Source organism: Trichoplax adhaerens, genomic scaffold, assembly GCF_000150275.1.
Source record: "Trichoplax adhaerens TRIADscaffold_1 genomic scaffold, whole genome shotgun sequence".
Lineage (NCBI taxonomy): Eukaryota > Metazoa > Placozoa > Uniplacotomia > Trichoplacea > Trichoplacidae > Trichoplax > Trichoplax adhaerens.
In genome coordinates this window covers 4284008-4310032 of record NW_002060943.1, presented here as the reverse complement: position 1 = coordinate 4310032, position 26025 = coordinate 4284008, and the positions used below count along the sequence as shown (strand labels likewise).

Below are 26025 nucleotides of genomic sequence, written 5' to 3'. Positions count from 1 at the left end.
AGTTATCTAAATTTGGTTAATATAATATAGTGATAATATATTACATCTAGTCCCTTACAATAGGAATTACTCTAATTATAAATGTGTTACAGTAAATTTATTGCTGTGCTGTAATGTGTACTGAAATGATTCTGTGAATCGACATATTGTAGTCCGACTGTGAAAAATTAGTTAGTAGATGTTCTCACACAAGTATTTTTATAAGATGACTTGTGAATGTTAGCTGCTGTAAAAGGGTATATAAAATCGTCAGATAGTTGAATAAAGCAGTTCTCAATTGTATAGTTGTTTTAACGTAGAATCAAAGGCGTCTAAATTCTTGTGAGGTAGTTAAGGGATACTGAATCCCGGAGACTATAGTAATTTAGAGATTTGTTTTACGTTATCCTTGTCACGAAGCTGGTTTGTGACACTCATATAATATTCTGATAATATATTAATTTCTTATAAATAACCACTATCGCTTTCTAATATCTGCAAGCATTTGTATGAAAATTTATGGCTTAAAAAAGCAAATTCTTAAACATCATTGCGCAAGTAAAAAGTGCTACCTAGCCAAAAAGAATGGAGTATAATCCTGTACAACACTGTGCTATCATAGTTGTAGCTGTTTCCCAAACGATATTTATGTCAGTTAAAATTTTTTTGCTTAATTTGAATCTAAGTGGAAAGAATGGACGGTCTAGAGAACTACTGAACTTGAATGCAGATTCTATCAAATCTTACCAGTGTTTTTTACCGTTCTAAGTGTTTTATATAATATATATAGCCAAAAAAGTTATACCTATGGAATGCTTTTAAAGCTTACAATCTCCAACTAAACTAAAATTCGACGGTATTGTGTACTGTGAAAATAGTATCACACTAAATTGTAAATTATCAGTGCTTGTATTCGATTCTATTTCTAAATCAGAAAACAGTTTCGTTGATTAATATAAATCTACTCTAATAAAAACTTGCTAATATTAATTTTATCATGAATCAATTGACGGATAGAATTTTTTAACAACATAACTGCTGTCAGTCTTAGTCCATGATAGTAGCACTATGGGAAATTAGATTATGAACAGCGATGAATTAGAATTTACCTTGGGCACAAAGACCAAACATAGAGTAATAGTTGTACCCAGCAAAGTCAAAATCGCAATCATTACGTATTTGACTGTTGGTGTGGCAACAACAAATTCGTTTAATAAGGCTCCAATGGCTGAAATGACGAAAACGTTATACACCGACATACCAATATATCTTGAATCATTTAATTCGCGTATGTGAACGTTACGAGTTTCCCATGCCAAAAAAGCTCCAAACAGTAGGAACAGAAACTTATACCCATAGATTATACCCAGCCATATTGCTTTTTGACTGTTGTAACATATTACAGTCTTATAACGAATTCTCATGTCAGGATTTTCAAATGGATTTGTCTTTTTATTAAAAGAGAAATACTATTAGTACTTTATGTCTTATCAAAATAAATCAGATCAGTGATCATTTTTTGCATTAGTTGAGTTTAAGCGCTATATAAAGTGAATTATAGGGCTATAATATTGTTTTAAAATAAGAAAGCAAAAGAACTAGTGATTCTTTCTGTAATATGTCAAGCCACTTACGGTCATTTAATGCTGAATTTATATTACCTTTGGTTGAGATTCGACAATTTTTACTGTAACTGGATCAAGATACATCCAAAGCAATAGTAAGCAAGTATCAATAATAGCCAAAACAATTATCCACAATAGCAATCTTTTGTCCCTTATAATCTATCGATAACAAAATATAATTTATGTTCATATCGATGTGCTTGCATTGCTTGGTGTAGTCATAATAAATTACACTATAAAAGTACATTTACTTAAAAACTTTACTTCGATAAATCTAGAATAGGATAAGTGAAATTGCATTAGCCACTAAAATTAATGTAATGCTCCTACAATTTCAATTAGTACAACAGAAAGGGTATTTCTTGTTTTTAACATACTATTTTTTTCTTATAGCCAGTTGAGTAAATTCTATAAACTCTCCAAGTTTTAGAGAACAACGAACCAAATGATAGAGTAAAGCCAAAGCATAAAATCCAGCCATAAGCGATACAGCTGTGTGAAATCGCTTGCGAATCCACTAAACCCGCATCAAGGCCGTAGATTATCAGTGAAGCGTAGCATAAGATGCAACCTAGAACCAGGATATTGTTCATGTTTGGACTGGACATCTTAATTGCTCTTAAGAGGACGAATCAACAAACTATATTAATACTTTATTCTAAGAAAAGATGTAAAAATAACTATAATAGAAAATTAATTTGTGATAATACTGTATTACAATATCTCTAAAGGTCACAACCAGGTTTGCTGTAAAGATAATAACTTTCGAAAATACATATAGATCCTTAATTATAATCTTCGAGCATATTAAATAAAAAACGATATAAACAAGCATGCACTAACCATTTAACCCCTAATTTATTACATATTCAATTGAGTATATTTTGTTTGACTTAATTACGTATGAATTAGATAAATGCATTCAAAATAATGCTAACTCCAATAGAGTACTACACGGAATAATTTAGCATATCTAAACGTATTGCAAGCATTGTAATAGAACAATTCTAGCATTTCGTTCGTATTTTTATATTATGCAACAATTAATTCAAATAAATTAAGTAAAGAGATGCCCTACCTAATATGCCTGTTACTGGTATTGAAATAAAGGAAGTACATCGCTGAAAGTATTCCAATGAATGATAGAGTAGTAAACACAATAAAGACAGGAATAGACACTGTTAAGCTGTATACTACGACAGTTATGGCACCTACAGGTACCTTGCCACCTAAAGTTATAATAGAGAATAGATACCGATATTACTTGATAATTGGATAACAGTACAACAGCTGTGCTGATTACGCTATCTATGAAATTTTACGCTGTAAAATTTCCTGTTATTTTTATTACTATATATCTACAAATAACTAAATGTGCAAATTAGTTCTTGTAAATGGCTTTACGTTCATAAATATTTAGAGATTAAATAAAATTTAAGTAGTGAAAACAAAATCTTTTCTTGCTGCAGTTATTATGAGCACTATGACTATTAGCAATTACTTTTATCTCTTTGTCTAACAAAATTGGATATGATTATCATAAAAACTATTATTCAAACTTATCTATCATTTGTAAAAACAAATAATTCTATATGACTTTTAATTATCGATACAGTATCTGGGCTAATCATAATTAAACATCTTAAAAGAGATTTATCCGCTATCAGTATTTCTTAGCAAGGTAATCACGAAAATTCATTAAAATTAGGCAGTAATTGCCCATTTAGTGGATTGGGTACTATGACTACTTACCTGGCCATCGAATAAAATTTGTTCGATTAAGATAGGTTCTATCATCTTTGCTTGAATATAGTCCGACAACAGTGTTCTTATTAGGGTTCACGCCTACTGTAAAGCCGTAATAAATTCCAGATTAATTTGGATATAATAATACAGTTTCCGTACTTAATTTTTTGGGTATTGCGCTTTTGTAGGTAGCGATAACTAATAGTTTTGTCTCGACTTGGAAGTAATCTTCTACTCTAATAGTTTAACCCAGAATCAGGAAATGATCACAGTACAGTACTACGTTACATACAGTTAAGCTTAACAGACGAAATTCTTTTATTTAAATGTACTGCATCACTGCACAACGTTATCCTTTTATTACCTTGATATTGGCTTATTTCAATATCCCCTGTCCTATCACCATCAACAAACGCCACTCTCCCCTAAAGGAGATATTAATTAAGCCTATGATATTTCAATCTTACAAGTATATAATTATAATATCACTGATATCAAGTTTTGCAGTACTCAATTTGAAATTATTATATTATATGCATATCTTAAAGAATAGCATTTACTATACGAAAGATATTTAGAATATTCGTATCATAAAGTCAATGGTATAATATCTTTTCATAGAACTTACACTTATTCCGTCGAAAGTAAGATTAGATAACGACGAATAAAGTAAATTTCTTATTCTTGTATCATTATAAGTAAATTGAGTTAAATTTTCGTTAGTTTCTCTCAATATTGCATCAGTTCGATTCAGGGCAAGAGCAAACGCCCAAAGGGAATCAAAACTCAACGTATTCTCATCGCGAATTTGTTTAGATGGAGATATCGCCAAATACTGATCCACATACTGTTGTGGTGTCTAAATAATTAATTAATTACAGTATTGATATTTAAGTAAGCAATATCGATATTCTAATATGTAGAGAATGAATTGCAATTTAAGAGATTAACAATTGTTTGACTGAGAATTAGCTCGATCTTATCGTTAATTACGTAGTTTACCAAGCCTGAAATAGTCGTCAAATTATCTGACGAAAGAAAAACTTGTTGTAATCCAAATGAGCCATCTAAGGTTTGTCGAATTTGATTTCTAGAACAATTCACCGCATGAATCTCATTATCATACCACAATGAACCATACCATTCTGGTAAGAACCAGACATGACCAGGTCCAAACATATTTAATTCATAAGCCTAAAAACGAGACGATTAATAAATTATGCTCGTTACTTAAGACTATCAGGTGTACTACTCCTTAAGTAAACTTAAAAATAGCAAAGATATCGTCTCTTAGCTTTGTAGCTATCATCGATGAACTTCCGTTCGATACTGGGTAATTATTTATAGTTGCATAAATTAATGATGGAGCATCTTATATCTTCGTAAGAGAATATCGTGCTGCCGATAGTATATTCACAGTCGCAAATTTCGAATGCAATCCAAAATCGTATACTTACCCTACATATAATTCTAATGGCTTGTGCAGGATAGACATAGAGAACATAGATTCGCGTATCGGCATCCTAATTGCGTAGAAGTATTAATGAAGGAAACAACGCTGAATAAAGCGAAAAATTTAAGATTTAATCTTAATAGGTATATTTTAAACTTAAGTCCCAATATTAGTCGCGTGGATAATTTCAACTACGTGTTAAATTATGCAACAAAAGCGCAAATTATGCATTTATACTGCATATCTTAGTTTCAACAGTAAGATTTTTTAATTATCAATTTACTAATTCGATGTCTAAGTAGATGTCCGTGATGATTTAGACAAATATTGAAACATTATTGCTCACGCAGAGTATGTAAATAGAATTGATATTATAAAAACATGACCAATTAAGATAATTAATATATTACTAAGGATAATTTTATGAATTAAATTATTGCTAAGACTGCCTTTCCTACTATTAAAAATTAATTGAAATATCGAAATATTTAACCCCTATCGTTATTGTCAAAATCAGATGATTTCGTCTACAACAATAACACTTTGCGCTAACAAGGTGAAGCTACCTTTAACTTATCAACTCTAGCCACGGGATCAATAGCGAAACTTTGAATATCATAGTCAATGCCAACCTTCTTGAATTGTGCGACTAAATCTTCCGTTATCTTTAATAGCAAAAATGATACAAGAGAAAATATTATATTTCATATTGTAAAATTTTCGATCAAAAATTTAAGATTAAAATTAAACGAACGTGAAGCCATTTATTATTCGAATTGATCATTAACATTTAATCTACACTAGTTAAATCAAAATTTATGAAAAATTAATGTCATAGCATACACTTGTAAAGGTAAAGTCTTGATAATTAATAACTCCCGCGCTTGTCCAATTCATTTTTTGGAAGATATCCACCAATACACCATTATAAGATGTATCATTTAGCGTCATTCGATAGAACAGCGGATAAAGTTTATTGTTACCAAGTGAAACCGACGTACACCCATTCGAGATCTGAAACCAAGTTAAAAAACAAATTGTTAGCTAATTGCCTATAAGAATTAGCAAAGCAATTTCAAGAACGCATCAACTTTAAATAAAATTAGATAACTCCCCGATTAGTGCTGTAAATTAATTTTTCAGCAAGCTCATTATGTAATCCCATATAGATTGCTGAAATTATATCATACTCACATTTACAACGCGAAAACATTACAATAAAATGGCTTTGAGATGTATTCTATTAAATATATTCACGTTATCCAAATATACAGTATCATTATTTAATATAATAATAAATATAAGGAACACTTGGAAATTAATAAAAATACGACCGAAAATCTTACATCGAAACTGTAAATGATAATTGAATGAACTTGTCAGCAGTTTTTTGAATTAAGACATTCAACTTAATTAATTTAATTTCCTTCACATTGATAAGACCCACCTATAGTCGCACTGTATATTTTGAAAGCATAAAAAGAAAATAATACTGAGACATAATCTATTAATCATATTAATTCTCCGTGAATATAGCACAAATTTAACGCAAAAATTTAATATTAGAAAATTACCGATATGAAAATACTAAACATTACATAACTAAAGTAATCACATGATAAAACTACAAATGAGCCTAGATAAACGCGTCACTAATACCATCAATTAATTTATTTAATTTCTTAGATCATATGATTCTTTGTGATTTGCTGAATCCTACTCATACTTGTACATAAGAGTAGATAATAAATTTAATAATATATCGAAGAGATAATATCTTGACATAACCTACTAGTTAAATTCATACTGCATTAATACATTAATATTAAATATGAGTTTCAACATCGAAACGGTCTAAAAACTAAGACAGACTTGGCCAAACAGTAACTAAGTATGAAAGTAGATCTTCTTAAAATTTCATATTGATGACTATGCTTGCATTCTATATTTAAGATCAATTTCGTACACTGTTCCTTATCAGAAGTGCTTATTTTATTGTTAACATATGCCCTTATAAGCGTAGCTAAGATTATTTATCTATCCTACTATGCTCATATTACAGTATTTAATTTTTAAACTAAATCAGACAATGCAACTTGCTAGATAAAAATCGATATTCCTAAATAGCAGGATTAAAGTTAATAATGAACTAATCAAAAGTATATTATATTATAAATCATTGCTACCTGTAATAAATAGTATTGAACGTTTCTAATTGCTAGCTAACATTAAAATCGCCTTAAAAATAGCAAGCCATTGAAATCCGTAAAAAGGCAATTGCTGTGGTAATGGTGAATATATTTGAATCTATTAGTCAATTATAACTATAGTATAATGTTGCTTTAAACGCTATTCAATTGCACCGTATTGAAATATAACCAGGTAATTGTGTGTTCAAGAGTAGGATATAGTATCATAAGCTTATACGATGCGGAGTTTATAGACAAATATGCTACTTTAATATTATAGTATTTTATCTTTGGCAATATTGTCCAACCATAAGAGAGCATTGTAAATATAATTGAGTGACATTAATAATTTCTAAAATTCTTACTATTGATATCGAGTTTGGTGATTTCAATGTGAAATACAAAACATTTTGAAGCATTTATTATATTAATACAAGCAGTCTGATCAAAATTAAATAAAAAACAATCGGCTTCAAATTTTCAATTAACCTGTATCAGATTCCAAAATGGAGCCACAGCTGCTGTACCTTCACAGCATGACGATGAAACTGGTCCAAGAAAGCCAAAGATTTGTTTTTTTTCGCTAATTAATTCAACTAAACTTTTAACAGCATATCGAGACGCCAACTATAAAAAACAAAGAGAATAAAGATTGAAATGAACTTAAGAAAATAAGAAGTAAACATAATGTGGCTATTTATCAGTTTTATGCTAAATTAAATATTTAATCGATTTTTTGACAAATTTAGAATAACAAACATATTGTTTTATACAAAAGATTAAATAAAGAAAACTCGTAGATCCAGCAGTATCATTGAACTTAGAGCATTAAATACATCAAACATATCCCCAAATTCTAATTTAGTCTTTACTTATCTCCTTACTTTCTATCCAAATTTAATAAGTGAGTATGGATATATAATCAATCTATCACCGAATACTAACTGCAAAATACGCATAAATCACTTTTAGAATACAGTAACTGTTACAAATGCTATGCAAATCTGTTGTTACACTAAAATAACTCGAGAAAAAGTGAGAAGGCCATTCGGCTCAATTATTGTGGACTAAATTAGGCTTATAGAATCATTTAGCCCTAACTGTTACAATTTTTCTGCATGATATAGCTTATTGATGCTAATAGTGGATAGTATCGTATGATACTGTGCTATAATGTCAATCAATTGAAAACCTTTTATATGCGGTTACCGTGAAATTGCTTGGTAGTTATTTCTGAAAGTCTCTATATAATCAACTTCCTCCGTTTCTTTAACCACTTTATAAAACCTTTCTTTTTCAGTGGTTTGATTCCTCAATTTAAATTCAAGTATTACGACTCCTTATCTATACTGTTTATTAACCGTCTATTAATGTTAGTGTAAAAATGAAATCCTTCCATTACTGGTTATATGATCTCAGGCAATTTTAGTTAGTCCCACCTTTTATAAGTATAATCCATAACAATAAATATAAATTCTTGAGTTGACATATAATCCAGTAAGCTCCAAATTTTGATGGCATCAACATAAGCAGTTTGCACGACGTGATAAATAATTTATACGGTACTTCAGTATGCCCTATTCTAAACACATACCGCAATTAAAATTACCAAGATACTCACTACAAGAGCTTTCATATAAGAGGTTTGCCTTAATTTTAATCGCATGGAAGCATCTCCATTACAACCCAACTCATCAATAGCACATTGAGTAATTGTATCGATACATCATTCAACAAGATAAATGATCTGAATGTATTTTGTATGTACATAAATTCTAAACCTTTCAGCTTCAATACTTTCGTGCCTCTCTTCTTTATTTTAATCTAATATCATGCTATTTTAAGACTGTTATAAAATAGGCGAATCATACATTATTTTGCTAGGTCCTGAAGAAATTTGGCATCAACAATTTAATATCGAAACAAGTGGATTTTACGTGTTAAGTGATCAATACAAAGTTCTAAAATCTTCCATTTCTTTGCTATTTATCTTTAGAAAAAGCTTCCAATAGCCCTGCAACTACGATTTTATAGATTAGCATTATTTCAAGCTGAGTTGGAAGCAGAGTAAACAGAGGAATTACGGTGATTATATATTAGTAATATGCTATGCGAGCCCACGACGACAGCACTTGATACCCAGATAAATCTCAGTTATTTATGCTACTAAAACGGTATCAAAATATATAGTAATTTACTTTTTCATTATTATTTTAATCGTTAGTGTGACAGTGTAACATCATAAAATCGAATAGATACACGATGAAAAGATTAAATTAATCTATCAATAGTTAAATAGATGAAATCATGGGTTTTAACCGAAACTAAGTAACATAAGAATTGACCTCAGTAAAAATTATTTTAGCTTTGATTGCTATTATAGGAGCCCATTAAGTTAGCATACCGGTATAAATCGTTGATTATCACTCTGTCTAACAACATACTGGTATTTGGTTAGTTTTATCGCTTTGCCTAAATAAATATCAATAACAGCTGCAACAGGAAATAAGCAACGTTGATGTTGATTTAAAGCTATATTAAAATGGACATCATCTACTAAACAATTTCGCATAATAACTTATAATGCCTGGATTATATTATTCCTTGAAGCTATCAATTTCTAGGACCTTTCTCGTTTATTTTAAACCGGGCAGTCATGAAATCATCTAAATTACAGTATTATAGCCTATATTATTGATAGTATCCCTACATCTAAAATGGGTATCCGTAAAATATAAGGCTTAAATTTAATGAATTCTAACTTTATAATAATTGTTACATCTACAGAAACTATTTTCGAATGAGATTCGGAAAATTTTCGCCTTTTCATTTACTCGCTATATTTTGGTAAGATGATCAAATAAATTGAAGGAATATTGCAAATCAATTAAACATAGTAAAATTACTGAAATATACTATATTATCATATAGTAGGTAGCCATCAGGCCTACACTATAATACTAATTAAAAAGAAAGGCTTTTATCACGGATGGAACAACACCTTTGATGATATATCGATGAAAATTCGTTCTTAATGCAATTAATGCCAGACATAGATGATTTAAAAACAAGATAGCATGGCTTATTTTTCTAGAAATATTGATAAGTCGGACCCAAATCTACATCCGATATGGTATAATTGTTCTTGTTATTGAATATTTCAAGACTGTAATAGGTTCTGTATCAAGATTAATAGAATATGAACATTCGATACAGCACAATTCTTCTTGTTATTGAAAATTTCAAGAATTCAATAGATGCCATATTTAGATTAATTGAGTATCCAGCTTATGCGGTAGATTATACGACTAGAATTGTCAAATAATGGTCAAAAGGACAAAATATAAAATAAGCCTGTATTTATTGATCGCAAATGACCAAATGCAACATTATTGGAACCAAAATTTTCAAAATTTAGTAATGAAAAGATCATTGAGTCTGTTCTACCGGTAGCTATCAATTTAACTTTATTATATTAAAAGAGTAAAGGAAACATTGTAGTAAATGCTATAGATGCTGATACTTATACAATACTTACTTGATATGACTGAATGATCTTTCAAGTGATAGAATAAGCAAAAATCAGATATGACTAAAACCAAAGGCATTAATAATCAATTCTTATGCTGTTACGATACTCTTTCCTTCGTTGTTTTAGTTTAATTTTATTCAGTTATGAAACTTGCTGGTGAACATTTACTTCAATAAAGCGTTATGTTGAGTCATCATCGAATTAAAAACCAGATGATTTAATGAATTTTATTCAGATTTGAAATAAAAAGATATGAAATTTGATACTAATTTAAAATAAATTAAATTGAATATTTAAGTGCAATGCGGAATTTTTTTCTTGCGCGCCATTGACAGTACTTTTCCGTAACAATATTTGCATTTATAGTATATTATATACCCATACCGGATACTAATCGAGTTGATGTTATAGTATAGTGTATTACTTTAAGTCATTGTAGTTACTGAAGTGAAAAAAGATTGAAATTGAGTAACATCGTAGCCGTAAAAGTTCTTTATAAAATTATAGTTAAAGAAATGATATAAAGAAAATTTTTTTCCAAGATATCTGGATATAACAACGGTTTAGAAGTGCTTACTTGTACTGTATTTCGATTGTAACGCCTTTATAAGCATTCAAAATCGATTTTAATGTAATGAAGGGATTGAAACTCAATATTGATAAAATTTTATATCTCACTTAAGACTAAAAGACAGAATCATGAAATGCTCTGAAATAAAAAAGGAAATTTTCTAAACGCGTAATAATAAATTTTATTTTTTGGATTTGAGTACTACAAGTTCGACTAAATTAAGCGGTATATGTTTAATATTAATTTCTTTCAGTGATCATTTTTCCTTATGGCACCTCAATATATTGAATTAATGATCGTATTTGCCGTAAAACTAGTGAAGTCAGCTGCAGTATTTATCAAATTTTCTCTTTGTTTAAGAAAGCGGATACCGCGATGCCAAATAGTATTAAATTACAGTAAAATAAACTTAAATTCTTTCTATAATAAATAAAACCTTATACTAAGCAAAAATAATGATGCCACCAATAGAAGATAGAAATGATTAGAATCCGGTAAAATGACCTTAGGCCAATTTCAGAATATCTCAGTAAACTTAGCATTTTTAAAACTACCAAAATAATTTACAATATTGGCCATTGTTTCATCAAATTTTATGCGCAACTAAAACTCTTAATATCAGTCTAATAATACTTCACCGATGACCCTTCTACTGTTAATATAACTGATCACCTAAAAGAATTTGCATTGTTGCTTAAAGAAAACCTTTCAATAACATCGGAATAACATATGATATATTGGTCTCACAAGCAGTCTATGCAGGCACTCTAATGATTAAATTGCCGACAAAAATAATTAATTAACGAGAGAAAGAGATTTTTGCATGAATTTGTATGCCCTTGATTGTAACAAATCCTCCAAGAACATAGATATTATCCTAATGATCGTATTGTTATGGGCGAACACCAGTTGTCAAAGACAGGGTAATAGCAGGATCGGTAATTATTATTCTCAATAATTATCCATATGCTAGGAATACGCACGGCCAAAAGAATTACTTAGTATGGCAATATTAAATTGTTGTTGAATCTTATTGAATTATTGTTATTGGTTGACACTTTAAATCCAATCGAATTACTAACAACAGCGAACGTGAGAATGTTTCACGCAGAATTAGTGATCGTAAAATTCTAAATCATTTCCTCTAAATAGGAAAAATGAAAGCTAGCAATTCCAGTTATATCTTAATCATAATATGGTATAGTTCTCAATCACAATATCAACAGCAAATAGAGTATGAGATAATTTTCTCTATCCTTAACTTGTAGACCGAACATGTTATTACAACCAAAGTAACTGTTAACAAATTCCTGGAGGATATTCAGTATTAAAGACTTAAACTGAAATTCTACGGTAACTAATTACCAATTCGATAATAATTAAGATATAGTCAGTATTGGTTGCCAAATACCATATATAACTGGAGATGAAACTTAGATAATTTACAGTTATTATACATTTACAAAAATAAACCAGAAATTCTTAAGATAAATAAAATCTATAACTATAACTTTCAGAGTAAAGTTAATCATAATAGGCTAAGCTTCAACGGATCAAGAGCTCAAGCTTATTGTAAGTTGACGACGATTCTACGGCTGTACTACGATTGTATGAGAAATATATATTCGGCCAAGACCATGCATCAAATTAAGGTCCAATCTAAAATATCCAGACAGTCTATAGCAGTAACAACATGATTTAGAGTACAGAAATACAATACAGAAAGTGTAAACTGATAGGACCATTTATCGATTATTTACGAGTTGTCATAGCTATACGCAGATGGGCTTGATCATCATTATATGATAGGATTCCTATGATAATCATGACCCAAAGTAATTCCGCCTCTAAGCCAGCTTACTTAATTGCAATATAGTAAAAATCTAATTATTTATAATTCAATTTTCAAGTCATAATATTGATGACAATTCTCTTGAATGGCTCATCAATGTAATACTAGGAGGCAATTTTCTGCCTTCTATAATCACCTCTAACAAAAATGATAGCAAGAGAACCGCTGCAGATTTGATATCATCTATTATGTCTATGGCATATGATTCAGAGACAGCGTATCTTACCAAATCTATCGTTTTAAATTACCGAACACCGCGGCCCAATAAAATCTCATTTAAAAAATTGAACGACACGGTGTAGATCAGTTTTGGAAAAAACACATATACTATAAGGGCAAATTAAAATCTGCAAATACTAGTATACCTTAAAATATAGTTATAATAACAGTATTAATGATATAACAATCTTACCTGAGAATCCTTGAAGAGAATTTTTAAATTATAATCCGGCAATATATCATCTCTCTGATTGATCAATTTTGCAGCAATTTTAACTGCAGTTGCATAACCTTGGCCACGTATAGCTGCGAAATTATTGCTAGTAGGATAAATACAGCCAAGGTAGATGTCCTCCTTACCATAGCTACTTACAACAGCTACTGTTAAGAGTAATATTATATGAATAGCCATGGATCGGCTAAAGTGAAGCAATGATACAATTATATTTTAAACCAAATTCTTGCTGCCTTGTCAATTCCACACCGTCTGGGCTAAACACTTATCAATGACGTATTTACTTTTAACTGTTACCAGATTGGCTTCGATGGATGAAATTTTTGTTAATAGCTTATTTTATCCTACTCTTAGCGCCTTCTTGAAGTCTGTTAGTAAAATAACCATATTGCCACTATAAGGACTAATCCCCTCCTAATAAATTACTTTTTTAACCCATTGTTTATTTACTGCTAATGACCAGGTGGTAATATATACATGATATCAAAATACGATTTTCTAACAATTAATAAAGTATCTCTAGATATTAATAATTAAATAGCACATCTTAACGATGACTAAAGACTATTATTGGACAATATGATAAACATCTGCTGATATTGTGTTCTTCCAGCCAGCTTAATAATTATTTCCTGCTTATAATCAATATGTTCACAAATGAAATAAAATTGGAAAATAACTGAGTAAGTCATCAGAACAAGCAGTAACCTTTTCAAATTGTCCATCAGACAAAAGGTGTCTGGATAATTACTAACACAATATTACAACAATTCGATTCTGATACGTATACGAGTACATAAACTAAGCTGCTTAAATATTTATTTCTTAAATATTGAACTACTATCTCTAATTATTTATTCTAAGACTATTACAAGTATTAACAAATAAAGTTTTAAGTTAACTTTGGTAATATTTCTATTATATTTATAACTCTTTTTCATATAATTCAACCGAAAGTAAAAGAGAAAAATCTTACCATCAACCCTACTCCATTGATAATAAGAATAATAATCATATAATTATCATTATATCATTGTCATTATTTCTAGATCAGCCCGACGAATGAACATAAACTAGATTAATGTGAACCATCAATTTAATATCGCTGATGAACTACAATTAACTTGACATCATAACTGTAGATATAAAAATAAAGGTAATTCTATATTTGACGAAAATCAAAACCTATTAACTCTTGCCAATCGTAAAAAATAATAAAAGAAAATTCATTCTCACTCATTTATCATGACTAAAAAATCCATCAAGATTTGATGGCTATTCTTGTATAATTTATCCCGCGTTTACCAGTCTAAATTTTGCCACTTCAATGTAAGTAACTGAATATTCTATTATGTTTGTAAGAGTTAATCATTTCTATTTGGCTTAAAAACTGAAAACAGCTTATCACACGCTCCCCAAATGTTCTCACGTTGTCAAATGTTATTAACAATAAGTGAATTACCAAATAAGCTTGAGAACAAAACAGTAACGTCGCCTACACTCTCCAAAATTTACCAATTTCAAAAATAAAAATTATCCATAAATAATAAATTACTCAATCTTAATAATCATATAAATTTTAATTCTTGATATTTATTATGAATAAAAGCAGACAAGATATGATAATCATGTCCTTCAGAATAGTTTGCAAATTAGCCCTTCCATGAAAAGTCTTTAAAAACCGTTATAACAGCCTGCAAATCTAATTACTAATACGTTTCTCAAAACTACCAAAAGAATTAACTACTTAAAAGATTCTTGAGGTGAGTGTATATGCCCTGTATACCATATCTAAGCATGACGCAACTAACGACGCTAGTCATTGGTACAATAGCCTAATGAAGCATGACTACATCGAATAGTTACTTTAAGTAACGGGCATGATATTTGATGTGATCTTCAATAAAAGTAGCTATGAAATAGAATCCATGGTCATAGCCCTAAATTTTAAATATCAAAGTGACAGGATTAATTAATGACAGTTGCATAAAAACAAAAATAAAGAATAGACCCTAAAATAAATCTACTCTTTTAAACCTTCAATCATACAGTACACTGATTTTAAATTAAAATTATATAATAGTAACCGGTAATATACAATCATTGAATAAATAATCTATCTCCGTTTACAAATCACAGTAACTCCTCCAATACTTACTACGTGTTCTCTATAAGTCAGCTTCACCTTCTTATTGTTATTGCACGCATTGCAAAAGTTAGGTAACAACAGTTCATCTTTAAGGTAAGGATCAGCTGCCCCCTAGTATTAGAAATTAAAAGGTGAAGTAAAATGGTTCTGTAATGATGACTTTCTTCATAAATAAGAAATTAAAGTTGTAACGTTAAAGTATATCTCATATCTCTGCATATTTGGATAGACCTATTCGTAAATATGCAGAGTAGCGTACATTGTATCATCTGCTCACAATATGGGGTAACTAAATTACCATATATCAATATATACAGCGCATGCACTAATATTAACCGCGACGAAGTTATACCTTACTGACATAACCTACATTTAGTAACAGCATATATATTGTTAACTGTGATTTTTTAGAAACTTAATGACCCATCTGTTTATCTTAACCAGTAAACAGGAAGCGACTATTAACTACATTATCAAAATTAAAGACAGCCAACTATAACTATACTATCACACGTGCAGCACGTACTTGATCTACAAGCAGCTCAATCTCATCTCCATCGTAATTCTTCGCAAGTTCTGTCGCATCGTAACACTAAATTATAGGTTATAAATAGAATACATACAATCAGGTATAAAACATGTAATAAACACTTTAAAAAGTAGGAATATGTTAGCAATCGTACTTAAAAGTGCAATTGTGCCCTAACATTTCATTTGCATTGCTATTATAATGGCAATAAGCAATAAGTTACCCGCCATGATTCTTGATTAGGTCCCAAGTAACCTGTAAATGCTTTCTTACCCCATGGACCATTAATTGGATTCGATATTGGAGAAAATGCACTCAAACTCTATAAAATAAAATTAAAAACCACTTTAAAAAATTTTATCTTCATATGCTGCTTTCCTCCGTAAGATTAATCACATTAATAATACAAGGCAAAAGCTACTTCAAGATCACTTTAGTACATACTTTGAACATGCCTGGATTTTTCAGTGCGATGGTTATTGCACCATGGCCACCCATACTACATTGAAAATTGAAATTTGAAATATTACTTGATTCCAATAGATCCCCTATAAGAAAATACCTTGTAATCACTAACCTGTGACCAAAAATTGACTGTTTTCCAGGTATAACCGGGAAATTAGCAGAGATAATCTTCGGAAACTAAATCATCAGATTAGAAGAACCTTTATGTAGGTAAACTCCTTTACAGGTATGCACGTCATCTTACTAAAGCAGATATTCAATTCAGATACACAGAATAGCTTTCTATTTGAAGCTGTAATAGACTATATAAAATTAACATTTTCTACGGACAGTACTCAATAACAAAAAAAGCGGGAATTGCCAATAACCATTTAAGGAAGAAGAACTCTTGATTATAAATCCGCAATTAACTCAATATGGTAAGCAATACCAGATATCAACACTATATAATAATAATACATTTGTCCACTATCATCACAAATTGCAGGAATGATACTCGATGAATTAACAATCACCACCAGACCATAATTAAGGGATTATTCTATCAAAGCCTGTTATTATACAATAAATTGTGTTCTAATACTATGTTGTTACTTATTTTAACAACAATATATCCTACTAAACAAATCCTCAAGCCGTATGATAGTTAATTCATTGATTCATTCTACTACAAAAATTTCAACAGCACTAATTTATTAATATACATTTAGGTATATCAGACATTTTTATCTTTGAGTAGTAACTATTTACTATTAATGTATGAACTAGCCATTATCTGACCAGGTTCAATAAAGCCTTGCTGCACCATCGCAGGTGGTGAATAGCTGTGACATATCAGAAGAGTTATACTCAGCAAGCACAGATACGGCAAGCTATTTGTAAATTACTATAGCATAAAAATTTCCAGATAATATGAAGTGACAAAAAGTGAATTAATACTTTTACAATTGATTTATTCGTTACAGAGTCTGGATTATTTAATTTGAACGGAATTGCAAATAGAAATGGTCTGTATAAGCTAAAGGTAACTTTATCAATTCAATTTGAGATCTTTATACACACTTTGACAGTTCATAAGATAAGGTAAGGCAGCGATCATTAATACTCTGTATGATATATAAATACCCAAAACGTAGTCTTTTCAGGGTGTATTTACCGAGGAAAGTGAAATAATTTTAAGTGAATTATTCAGTTACTATGGAATCTAGATGTCTAGGTATCATAAATCGAAGGAAAATTATAAGCCGAATCTAACTAATAAACCTACAGAAATAGGTTCTATTGAGTTGGCTACTTTTACAACCTATAGCTACTTATTCGGTAAGGCGCCAATCTCTTCTACTTAATCTGATACAATAATACCAATGAAACAGCTTTTTCATGGCAATAAATATTGAAGAATGTCAGTAACTTTTAAATAATTCTGTCAGCTACTATATCCAAATCGTATAAGCCATAGGAAATTTTATCGATTCAGTCATCATCGATCTCTCAATAAAAGTATAATCTCAAGTACTTCGTTGGAAACACTACACATTAATAAAGTGATGACTCAACTCAAACACTAAAATTAGAAGAAATATCACAGTATTTGTGTAAATAGGTATAGCTACATTTGGCATATAATGTACCTCCTTGACGATGTAGGAGTACATGCGATAATGCTTCTTCCACTTTTCTTCAGTAGCATCAAGATAAAATCCAGCACCTAAAATAACAGTTTTAGAGTTATATAATATCAGATCGCAAATCAGGTCAGTCAAGTGATATTTACAATTATTGTAAATCCCACTGCATCCCGAAAGAGCACATAGCCCTAGCCTGTATGATTACTAAAGATAATTTAGAAAATATCTAATAATGACGATGTACTCAGTAGAATCTATAAAGAACGAACGAGAACCATGCAAGTTTTCCAAGATATTGTATATATATATATATATCAAATGTGGCAAGCATTGAGCACAGCTTATATTCTTACCATAACCATGATTAACTAGATAGATATTTACTTACCGGTGCCAAAATCCCAAGAATCCTCTTCACCCTCAACGTTACATCCCCCTAGAAATAGCCGCATAGGAGAAAACAATAGAGCAACGTTATTGACTTAAATACACCCCTATAGAAAGTATCAGTCACTACTATACTTACTAGGACTCGTATCAGGACATACGATTATAACACCGTTATCGCAAGCAGCTTTATGCGCGGCAGATTTCGTAAGAAAATTTTGTTCAGTACATGTCAATCCTACAAGGATAATAAGATATTTTAAACAACTATAAACAATTAAATTAACTTTTACACTCCGATAAATGAGCATATAAATTACTAGGATTACAGGTTTAAAGCTATGACAATAAAATCAATTTCTAGCATTATTTCTAGGCAATTAGAGCAATATGTCATTATTGATTTGTATTTCTAGACCATCGATATACGATTTTGTAAAAACTATATGACTAAAATTATAGTATTCTAACCATACTGAAGAAACTGTAAGAAAAAATCAAGTCACTAGGATGAGATATTTACTATAATCCATAGATAAAGAAGTCCCTAGAATTCCTGTTCTATACATATATTAAGCCTAGATTACATTACGCCAAGAGTTCAGTGACTAATATATCTATCTATTATATTTGGTGTCTAGTCAGATGATCACCAATGGACTGTATTATTGGAGTGGTGCAACTATCTCTTGAGGTAGAAAAATTTTACAATGATATCATTTAAGCAAATGAGCCAAAATTGCATTTGCATTAGTATCCACATCTAATGCAATAAGTAAAAGTTTTAACACGACGAACAAAGATAGACAAATGCTGACCAGAGAGCCAATAGAGAACTGGAAGTTTCGATTCCTTAGCTTGATCGGGAAGTATGACACCAAATTTCATTTTGCATTGAAGTTCCTCACTAACAAGAGAAAAATATCGATTAGCAGCTGAAAGTTTCTACGCAAAATTTTTTTATTATTCTACAGCAAATATATCGATAATAAAAGCATGGTACGGAATGAAAGTAATTAATCGATTCTACTCGTCATGATCACAAGAATCAATGTCAATGTCATCAGTAGCACTTATGATCTCATTTAAGCAATCCATTTGTAGTGTTATGATGGAGGTCAGGGTTGACTTTAATAGACTGACAATATTTACTTGTACTAAAGAGTACTACAAGAAGAGAAATTGTGCTCTATCAGATCAAAAGTAGAATGGAAGCAGCAATATGATCAGCTAAAAATAACAACTTAGCTTTGAAATAACTATACACATTTGTAGTTATAAATGTGAAGATGGCTGCTCTACCAACTATTGTATTATATCATTGAATAATAAAGCAGTTTTCATCGGTCATGGCCTGCATATTTCTGATCCACTGTAGTAGTTATTCACATAGCATTCCTATTGTGAACTGTCTACACGTACGTACGGAAGAGCATTTGTCAACAATGAGCCTGCAAAAATAAATTGGATTTAACCTGTATATTCCAGTATCACTATCTGAAAATCAATCATTTTATGTTCTACAAGGCCACGCCTGTACATACAGTATAATCGAATTACAGTAGATTACGCTTAATTAATAACATACTGTACAGTACTGTACTGTCTAATGCACATTGTGCAAGTTTTCAATTTTTCAAGCTGTCACAAAAGTTGATTTCAACACGAAGGGAATACTAGTCACTTTACTAATATATAAAATGATTCATGCCCCAAGAATCTTAAAAAAAGTATAAAATACCGGTAAGGGTATAATCCAGTCCACTAGGGCGCTCTAACACTAGTGAGTGATTCTCTACACATTGCTGAAACTGTGCAATAACTCACTAGAATAGTAGAGAGCATCACAAAGCTGTTCAAAATGTACCAAGGTATAAAATCGCTCATGCTGCAAGAATATCAAAAATTACATCATGCTAGCATGCAGCATGAATCTTAAAAACTATAAAGTACTTGGGATCATGGGTTGATGTTGATGCAGTCCTTGTAAGAGTCGAAGTCTACAGTATGATCCGGATATGATGGTGCTGCAGTTTCTGACTTCATGCTACGCAGCATAACAAAGCTGTTAAAAATGTCTATATAGCATTTTTTTATTAATCTAGCAAGAGAATTATTCTCGTACAATTATTCTATTATTGTCTATCTTTACTTTCAACGATTGGTAGCAAGCTGCGAGACTCTTTTTAATTAAAGCAAGCACTGTATAATGAGAAAATTACGGACACAAGAATGATGATTTTGCAGCTACTGTATAGGAAAAGAGGAAGACCTATTTTGAGGGGGGGAGGGAGATACTGTACAAATAACAATAATGCACCATGCCCAGTTTTGGAGGTAGAATTATTTGGCAATTGCAACATGATTTTTTGCATACTAATGACAAGTTCCTTGCTATCCAGGTAGATTGTAAGTATTTATGATAGTTTCAATGCAAGATTGACTATTTCGTTGGCTAAAGGAGGATCGATATTGTACATCCCAATGCACTACAATCAGTTCATGCCTACCTGCAACAATTGGATGCTAAAACTATTTACCTGTCATGGCTATAAACATTGATGGAACTCTGAAAGCATCTTGCAGAAGAAACTAATTCCACATTAGTCGACATAGCGCTATAATAACGATGATGAAGAGAAGAAAACTTGCAATTGCCAATAGACAAAACGAACTTGCTGCCAAAACGATAAAATCTTTCTGGCAATAAACGAAAAGGAGCAAAGCCCAGGCCCATCCACAGGTTAGCAGTGCCCACACTACTGTATACGGTGCCAAGTATTGTATCAGCACTCTATACTGTATAGTCTTGGTACTGTACACTAGTGTACAGTACAGTACAGCTAGTAGGAAGCCTACAGTATTTGCACTGTACCAACTGTGCCTGATGAGGGTACTGTTCATGCTCATTGTCACCCAGCACTGAAGGCATCGCTCTCCATGGCTACCGACTCCTTCTCCCCTTTGCCGCCCATGGATCGATGTTGTAATTTTGCAAACCTTTCTGTTTCTTCCTGTCGTAATAGTCTCTATAATCTGTGCTTATACAGTCCTGTAATGATCATTAAGGGCTTCGATCGCTCCAAGATACTTTTTTTATATAACTTTCGTCATGACACGTTTACTGCCATCCGCCTCTTGACATTAAATAAGATAGCTCATCGTCCACATGGTCATCGTACTTTTTAGTCTTTCCTTCACCTCAATAGTCCAATTTTAGCTATAATTTGGCTTCGATTTCAAATTTAGAGGTAAAAGTGTAACAAGACATCGATGATGAGTTATAGTAAGTGTTGTTTGAGCTTTAGGAAGGATTCGTTTGGATTACGGAAGCTATACGACGAGCAATGCAGATAGAATGACTGTCCTTCATGATAGTCACAGGACTCTACTTCTTTCATCCAATGGAATCTAGTAGCTCACAATTCATTAGCTCAATCATGATAGAATTGACATGAAAGATCTTTATCACACGATTTAAGAACAGTAGAGCAATAATTAAATTAATGAGAACAAGAATCTAATCCACAGCGTGTTGGCAATGTGTTGCACCGAAACACATACTGTACGTAGTACTGTTAGCTGTTGCGTAATTTCCAAACTTATTCATTGGTATTCAAACGGACATAAGTTTAACGCTATGGACACACACCATATCCCCTGTTTGCAACGCAACTTCACAGCAATAACTGGATAAAGTGACGTTGATTTTCACTTATAAGGACCTTTTACAATAGTAATTTGCTCGACTAGATCCTGCATTGGCTGTATACATAACCTACACAGCAGCATATCCCAAGCAAGCAATGCAACTCAATGCCATCATTTTATCCATGATGTTGCTCTTTCAAGGACCTCTACCTTTCTTCTGGACCTAGCCGGTAGGGGCGCATATTTGCATAAACCCAGCTGCCCTTTTCCAGGTTACTATCAAATAATATCCTTGAATTCAAGACCTTGTACACCAATAATTCGCTCGACTGGATCTTGCTCTACACTGTACAGTATGCCTAACCGGCACAGCAGTATACGCGTATTTACTAGTTGAATTCGCACACCATGCCTGCGAACAAGAGTTCTGACTACAATATATTTAATTGTTGTACCCAGTTCACAGACATATCTTAACAATTCACTTGCTAGTAAAAGATTCCAATTCTTGATATTATGCTAAATTGAATATCTGGATAGTTTGCAAAAATCGCCCATTTCAAAATTATATTAACACGAATCGTACTATAGTAGTCGTAAGATGAGCTTAACTTATGTAATAAAGTAAAGTTGACAAGAAAGTGTAGCTCTTGTTTTCTTATTTTGAAGACACTTGATCACAATATCGGGTCTATACTTTACATAGACAGTATGGTGTGCGATATACAGTAGATCATTATATTGTCAAAACGTCATTTTTAAAATAATGGTTAAAAATCGTTTATTACTTAAAACTAGTGTTGAATATTACAGCAGTAAACATCGACCACGTAATTATGCATGGCTAAATCTTGACTTCTGTTTAAACTCCCTCCTAAAGAAGTCTGCCATTTATATACTTCATTAACAGCATTCTACTACCCTAGCGCTAAGAGTGATATATCTCCTTATTGCAAATATCATACACAATTCAAATACGGTTCTGTGGAATAAAAAAAGATGTGGTAAAATTCATGCATCTAGGTTAGAATTTAATTCACATTCCACATTTCAAGAGACTTTCGTCAATACCTTGCTAACCGAAAAAGAGCGAATGACTGCTCTGTAAAAATGTTGTATAAATTGACATTAGTTCAGATCATAGGAAATGTTAGAGCAGTAAAGATAGAATTTAGTAATTATAATTACTAGGCAGAGTAGCTACATTAAGTATGTGGCGGTGCATATTATAACTGCGTTAAGATATGCCTTGGCATGTTCGCGTGGTCGTATAATCGTTTAAGGATGCTATGGTATTAAGGACAGATAACACCATAAGATAATGTTTAGTAGAGAACTTCATGAACTATGCATTTTGACGATTGCAAATTTGTAACGTATGTAAGATTGAGAAGCAGCCGAGTAATATAAATAGTAATAATGACTTAAGCTGAAAACCATAGCATCGTAGAGTTTTTATTTATATACTGTAGAAAATAGTAGAGATCTCGCAAATAGCATAGAATTATAATTAAAAGCCAAACATTGAAATTATGCTAATGATTAAATATTTAAACTCAAAAGGAAATAATGTAAAGATATCTGCATAGCAGAAAGTAATCCATGAAAGCCGCATAAATTGTATCGTAACCAGATATGATATTTCTATACAACAAAATTACGCCGTCGCAACCATAGCTATGACTATACGGTAAATATTTCATTAAAGAATTAAAGTTGGAGAATATGCATGATCCTATTACATTGCAGTATTTATTTGTTATCCATTATTGATTAGCTGATTATCCTATATTATAAGGTCCACTCTGTACAACAGTAGTGTAATGCATTGTAGTATTTGAGCCAAATGGAAAAATACAAAACAGTAGATTTAAATCGTGGGCGATTTTAAAGCCTAATCTCGCTAAAATAATTTTGAAAGTCATATAAATATTAAAAATAATAACTAATTGAATATTTTTACACGCATTATCAATGTCAGTAGAAGAAATAAATTCCCTATATCATAACATATGAGCCAAGCAGTAAAATATACCGAATCTATAGAATATGCAGCAAATATTAGTCTATGAAACTCATAAAATACGACATAGCTTTGGCTGTTTCAGCGGGCAACAGTTGTGCCAATATTATGAAAAATTAATAATAAAATGTTGGATTAACTATACTTTAGCTCGATTATATAAGATTGTATCAAGGTAGAGAGGTAGAAAGAATGTAATTATAAAGCGAATGACAATAAAAGTAGATGGGAGGAATGAATTTAGTTCTAATTACATGCCTTAATACAAAAATCACACATTGTTGAGAGTATATTACGACATAGACTAATTATTATACAGGATTAAGAATTCGTTAGAAAAGATCTAACAATTAGATGCTAACAACGTTGTCATACAGGCATGCATCGTTAAGATGCAGACAGTTTGGCTCTGTTGACATACGCCGACACTAATACTATTAATATGAAAAGTCATTTCATTCTTACCACTAATTAATTACTTGGGCTCCACCCTCCTCCGTCTTAAATCGGATGATTATCGACAAGGATGATACTTGTACGGAGTAGTAAAACTTATCAAGCTATTTGTACATAAGCCAATATGCAGTATTTTTTTACCGAATTCCTGTATGACTAAAAATACCAATCATAGCAATGATGCGGAATGAGTACTTCCTTAATCAATTTTTTAAATGATAGAGCATTAGGAAAGGTCAACATAACATACAATTAAAAAGTAAAATCTAATCAATTTAAGTCGACTTTTGTCAACTTTAGCACCAATTAGTTATAATCACTCCCTGATTCTTAATGTTATAATTAATTCAGAATGAATAAAAGCCCCTTAATAGTATTGAATAAGATCATAAATCGTAGATAATTGTTTTTCAAGTACTTGAAAAGTTTCGCGATAAACAAATTGATCCCTTAAGATAGCAAAAATGCAAATTACGTTGAAAAGCTTTGATCTTGTTTTAAAACACAATCTTAAAGCTATCCATCTCCAATCATCACATTACTAGCATTTTCACAAAAATAGTCATCATTTAGCTGCTTATAAGATTATTATAGTTAATAAATGTGTTTCTATCGGTCTAGCGAAAAGATTAGTTGTATCAAAGCGTTTTGAATTACTTAAATTTGGCCCCTCCTTCATTTGCAATTGGCATTTTTACAAAAAAAAGTTCAATGCCTTTATAAATTGTTTATAGCGCTAGTTGGCAAGATATTACGTTATCGAAGTAGCTACTTTAGTTAATCCTATCTAATTTTACAGCGATTACTAGAGATGCCGATGATTAGAAGTAGCATAACTACAGCATATCATACGAATGATTTGGTCACCGAATAGTGCCGTACGGAAAGATGTATAACCGTATGCATCTCGCTTTGTTAATGCTGTATAAGCAATTGTAAACGGCGGCCTACGGTATAATCACGATTACAGAAATATACTAGTTACTTCACAGCTCATTCTTGCGTGTAACTAAAATTTAGATCTATAAAACATGAGATTACGACTTTTTATCAATATAAGAATATTGGTGTATTAAAATAGCGCTACGGTCTCCTACAGTTTTTTATGCCAAATTATCCTTATGTAATATAAACGATAAAGATATTTCAAGTCATGAATCCATCGATATTATACCTCGTTTCAATCGTTTAAATGATTTCTTCAAACTGATGGCATAATCAAAATTCCGCCCTTTAATTACAGGTCATATCTGGCTAATGTTAGGGTTTGGCTAGTTTACGAGTTTTGCTCGTATAATATATGATTGTCATTTTATGATCAACGTCGTAATATTTA

General features: G+C 31.2%; 2 protein-coding genes across 2 annotated transcripts; both read right to left on the bottom strand.

Annotated features, from left to right (window-relative positions):
* Nucleotides 1-1055: 1055 nt before the first annotated feature.
* TRIADDRAFT_20304 (uncharacterized protein) lies at nucleotides 1056-13578 on the bottom strand (the record flags this gene model as incomplete). The annotated part of the gene is made up of 12 exons (XM_002107791.1): nucleotides 1056-1427; nucleotides 1641-1763; nucleotides 1982-2222; nucleotides 2683-2833; nucleotides 3643-3775; nucleotides 3979-4209; nucleotides 4353-4544; nucleotides 4808-4873; nucleotides 5370-5468; nucleotides 5647-5817; nucleotides 7482-7619; nucleotides 13360-13578. The coding sequence occupies 12 exons, from the start codon at nucleotides 13576-13578 to the stop codon at nucleotides 1056-1058; spliced, it is 2136 nt and encodes a 711-aa protein (XP_002107827.1).
* A 1685-nt stretch (nucleotides 13579-15263) lies between these two features.
* Nucleotides 15264-21173, bottom strand: TRIADDRAFT_20067 (uncharacterized protein; the record flags this gene model as incomplete). The annotated part of the gene is made up of 11 exons (XM_002107790.1): nucleotides 15264-15341; nucleotides 15560-15661; nucleotides 16077-16142; nucleotides 16303-16401; nucleotides 16524-16578; nucleotides 16657-16721; nucleotides 18176-18252; nucleotides 18561-18608; nucleotides 18699-18797; nucleotides 19378-19466; nucleotides 21100-21173. The coding sequence occupies 11 exons, from the start codon at nucleotides 21171-21173 to the stop codon at nucleotides 15264-15266; spliced, it is 852 nt and encodes a 283-aa protein (XP_002107826.1).
* Nucleotides 21174-26025: the final 4852 nt, after the last annotated feature.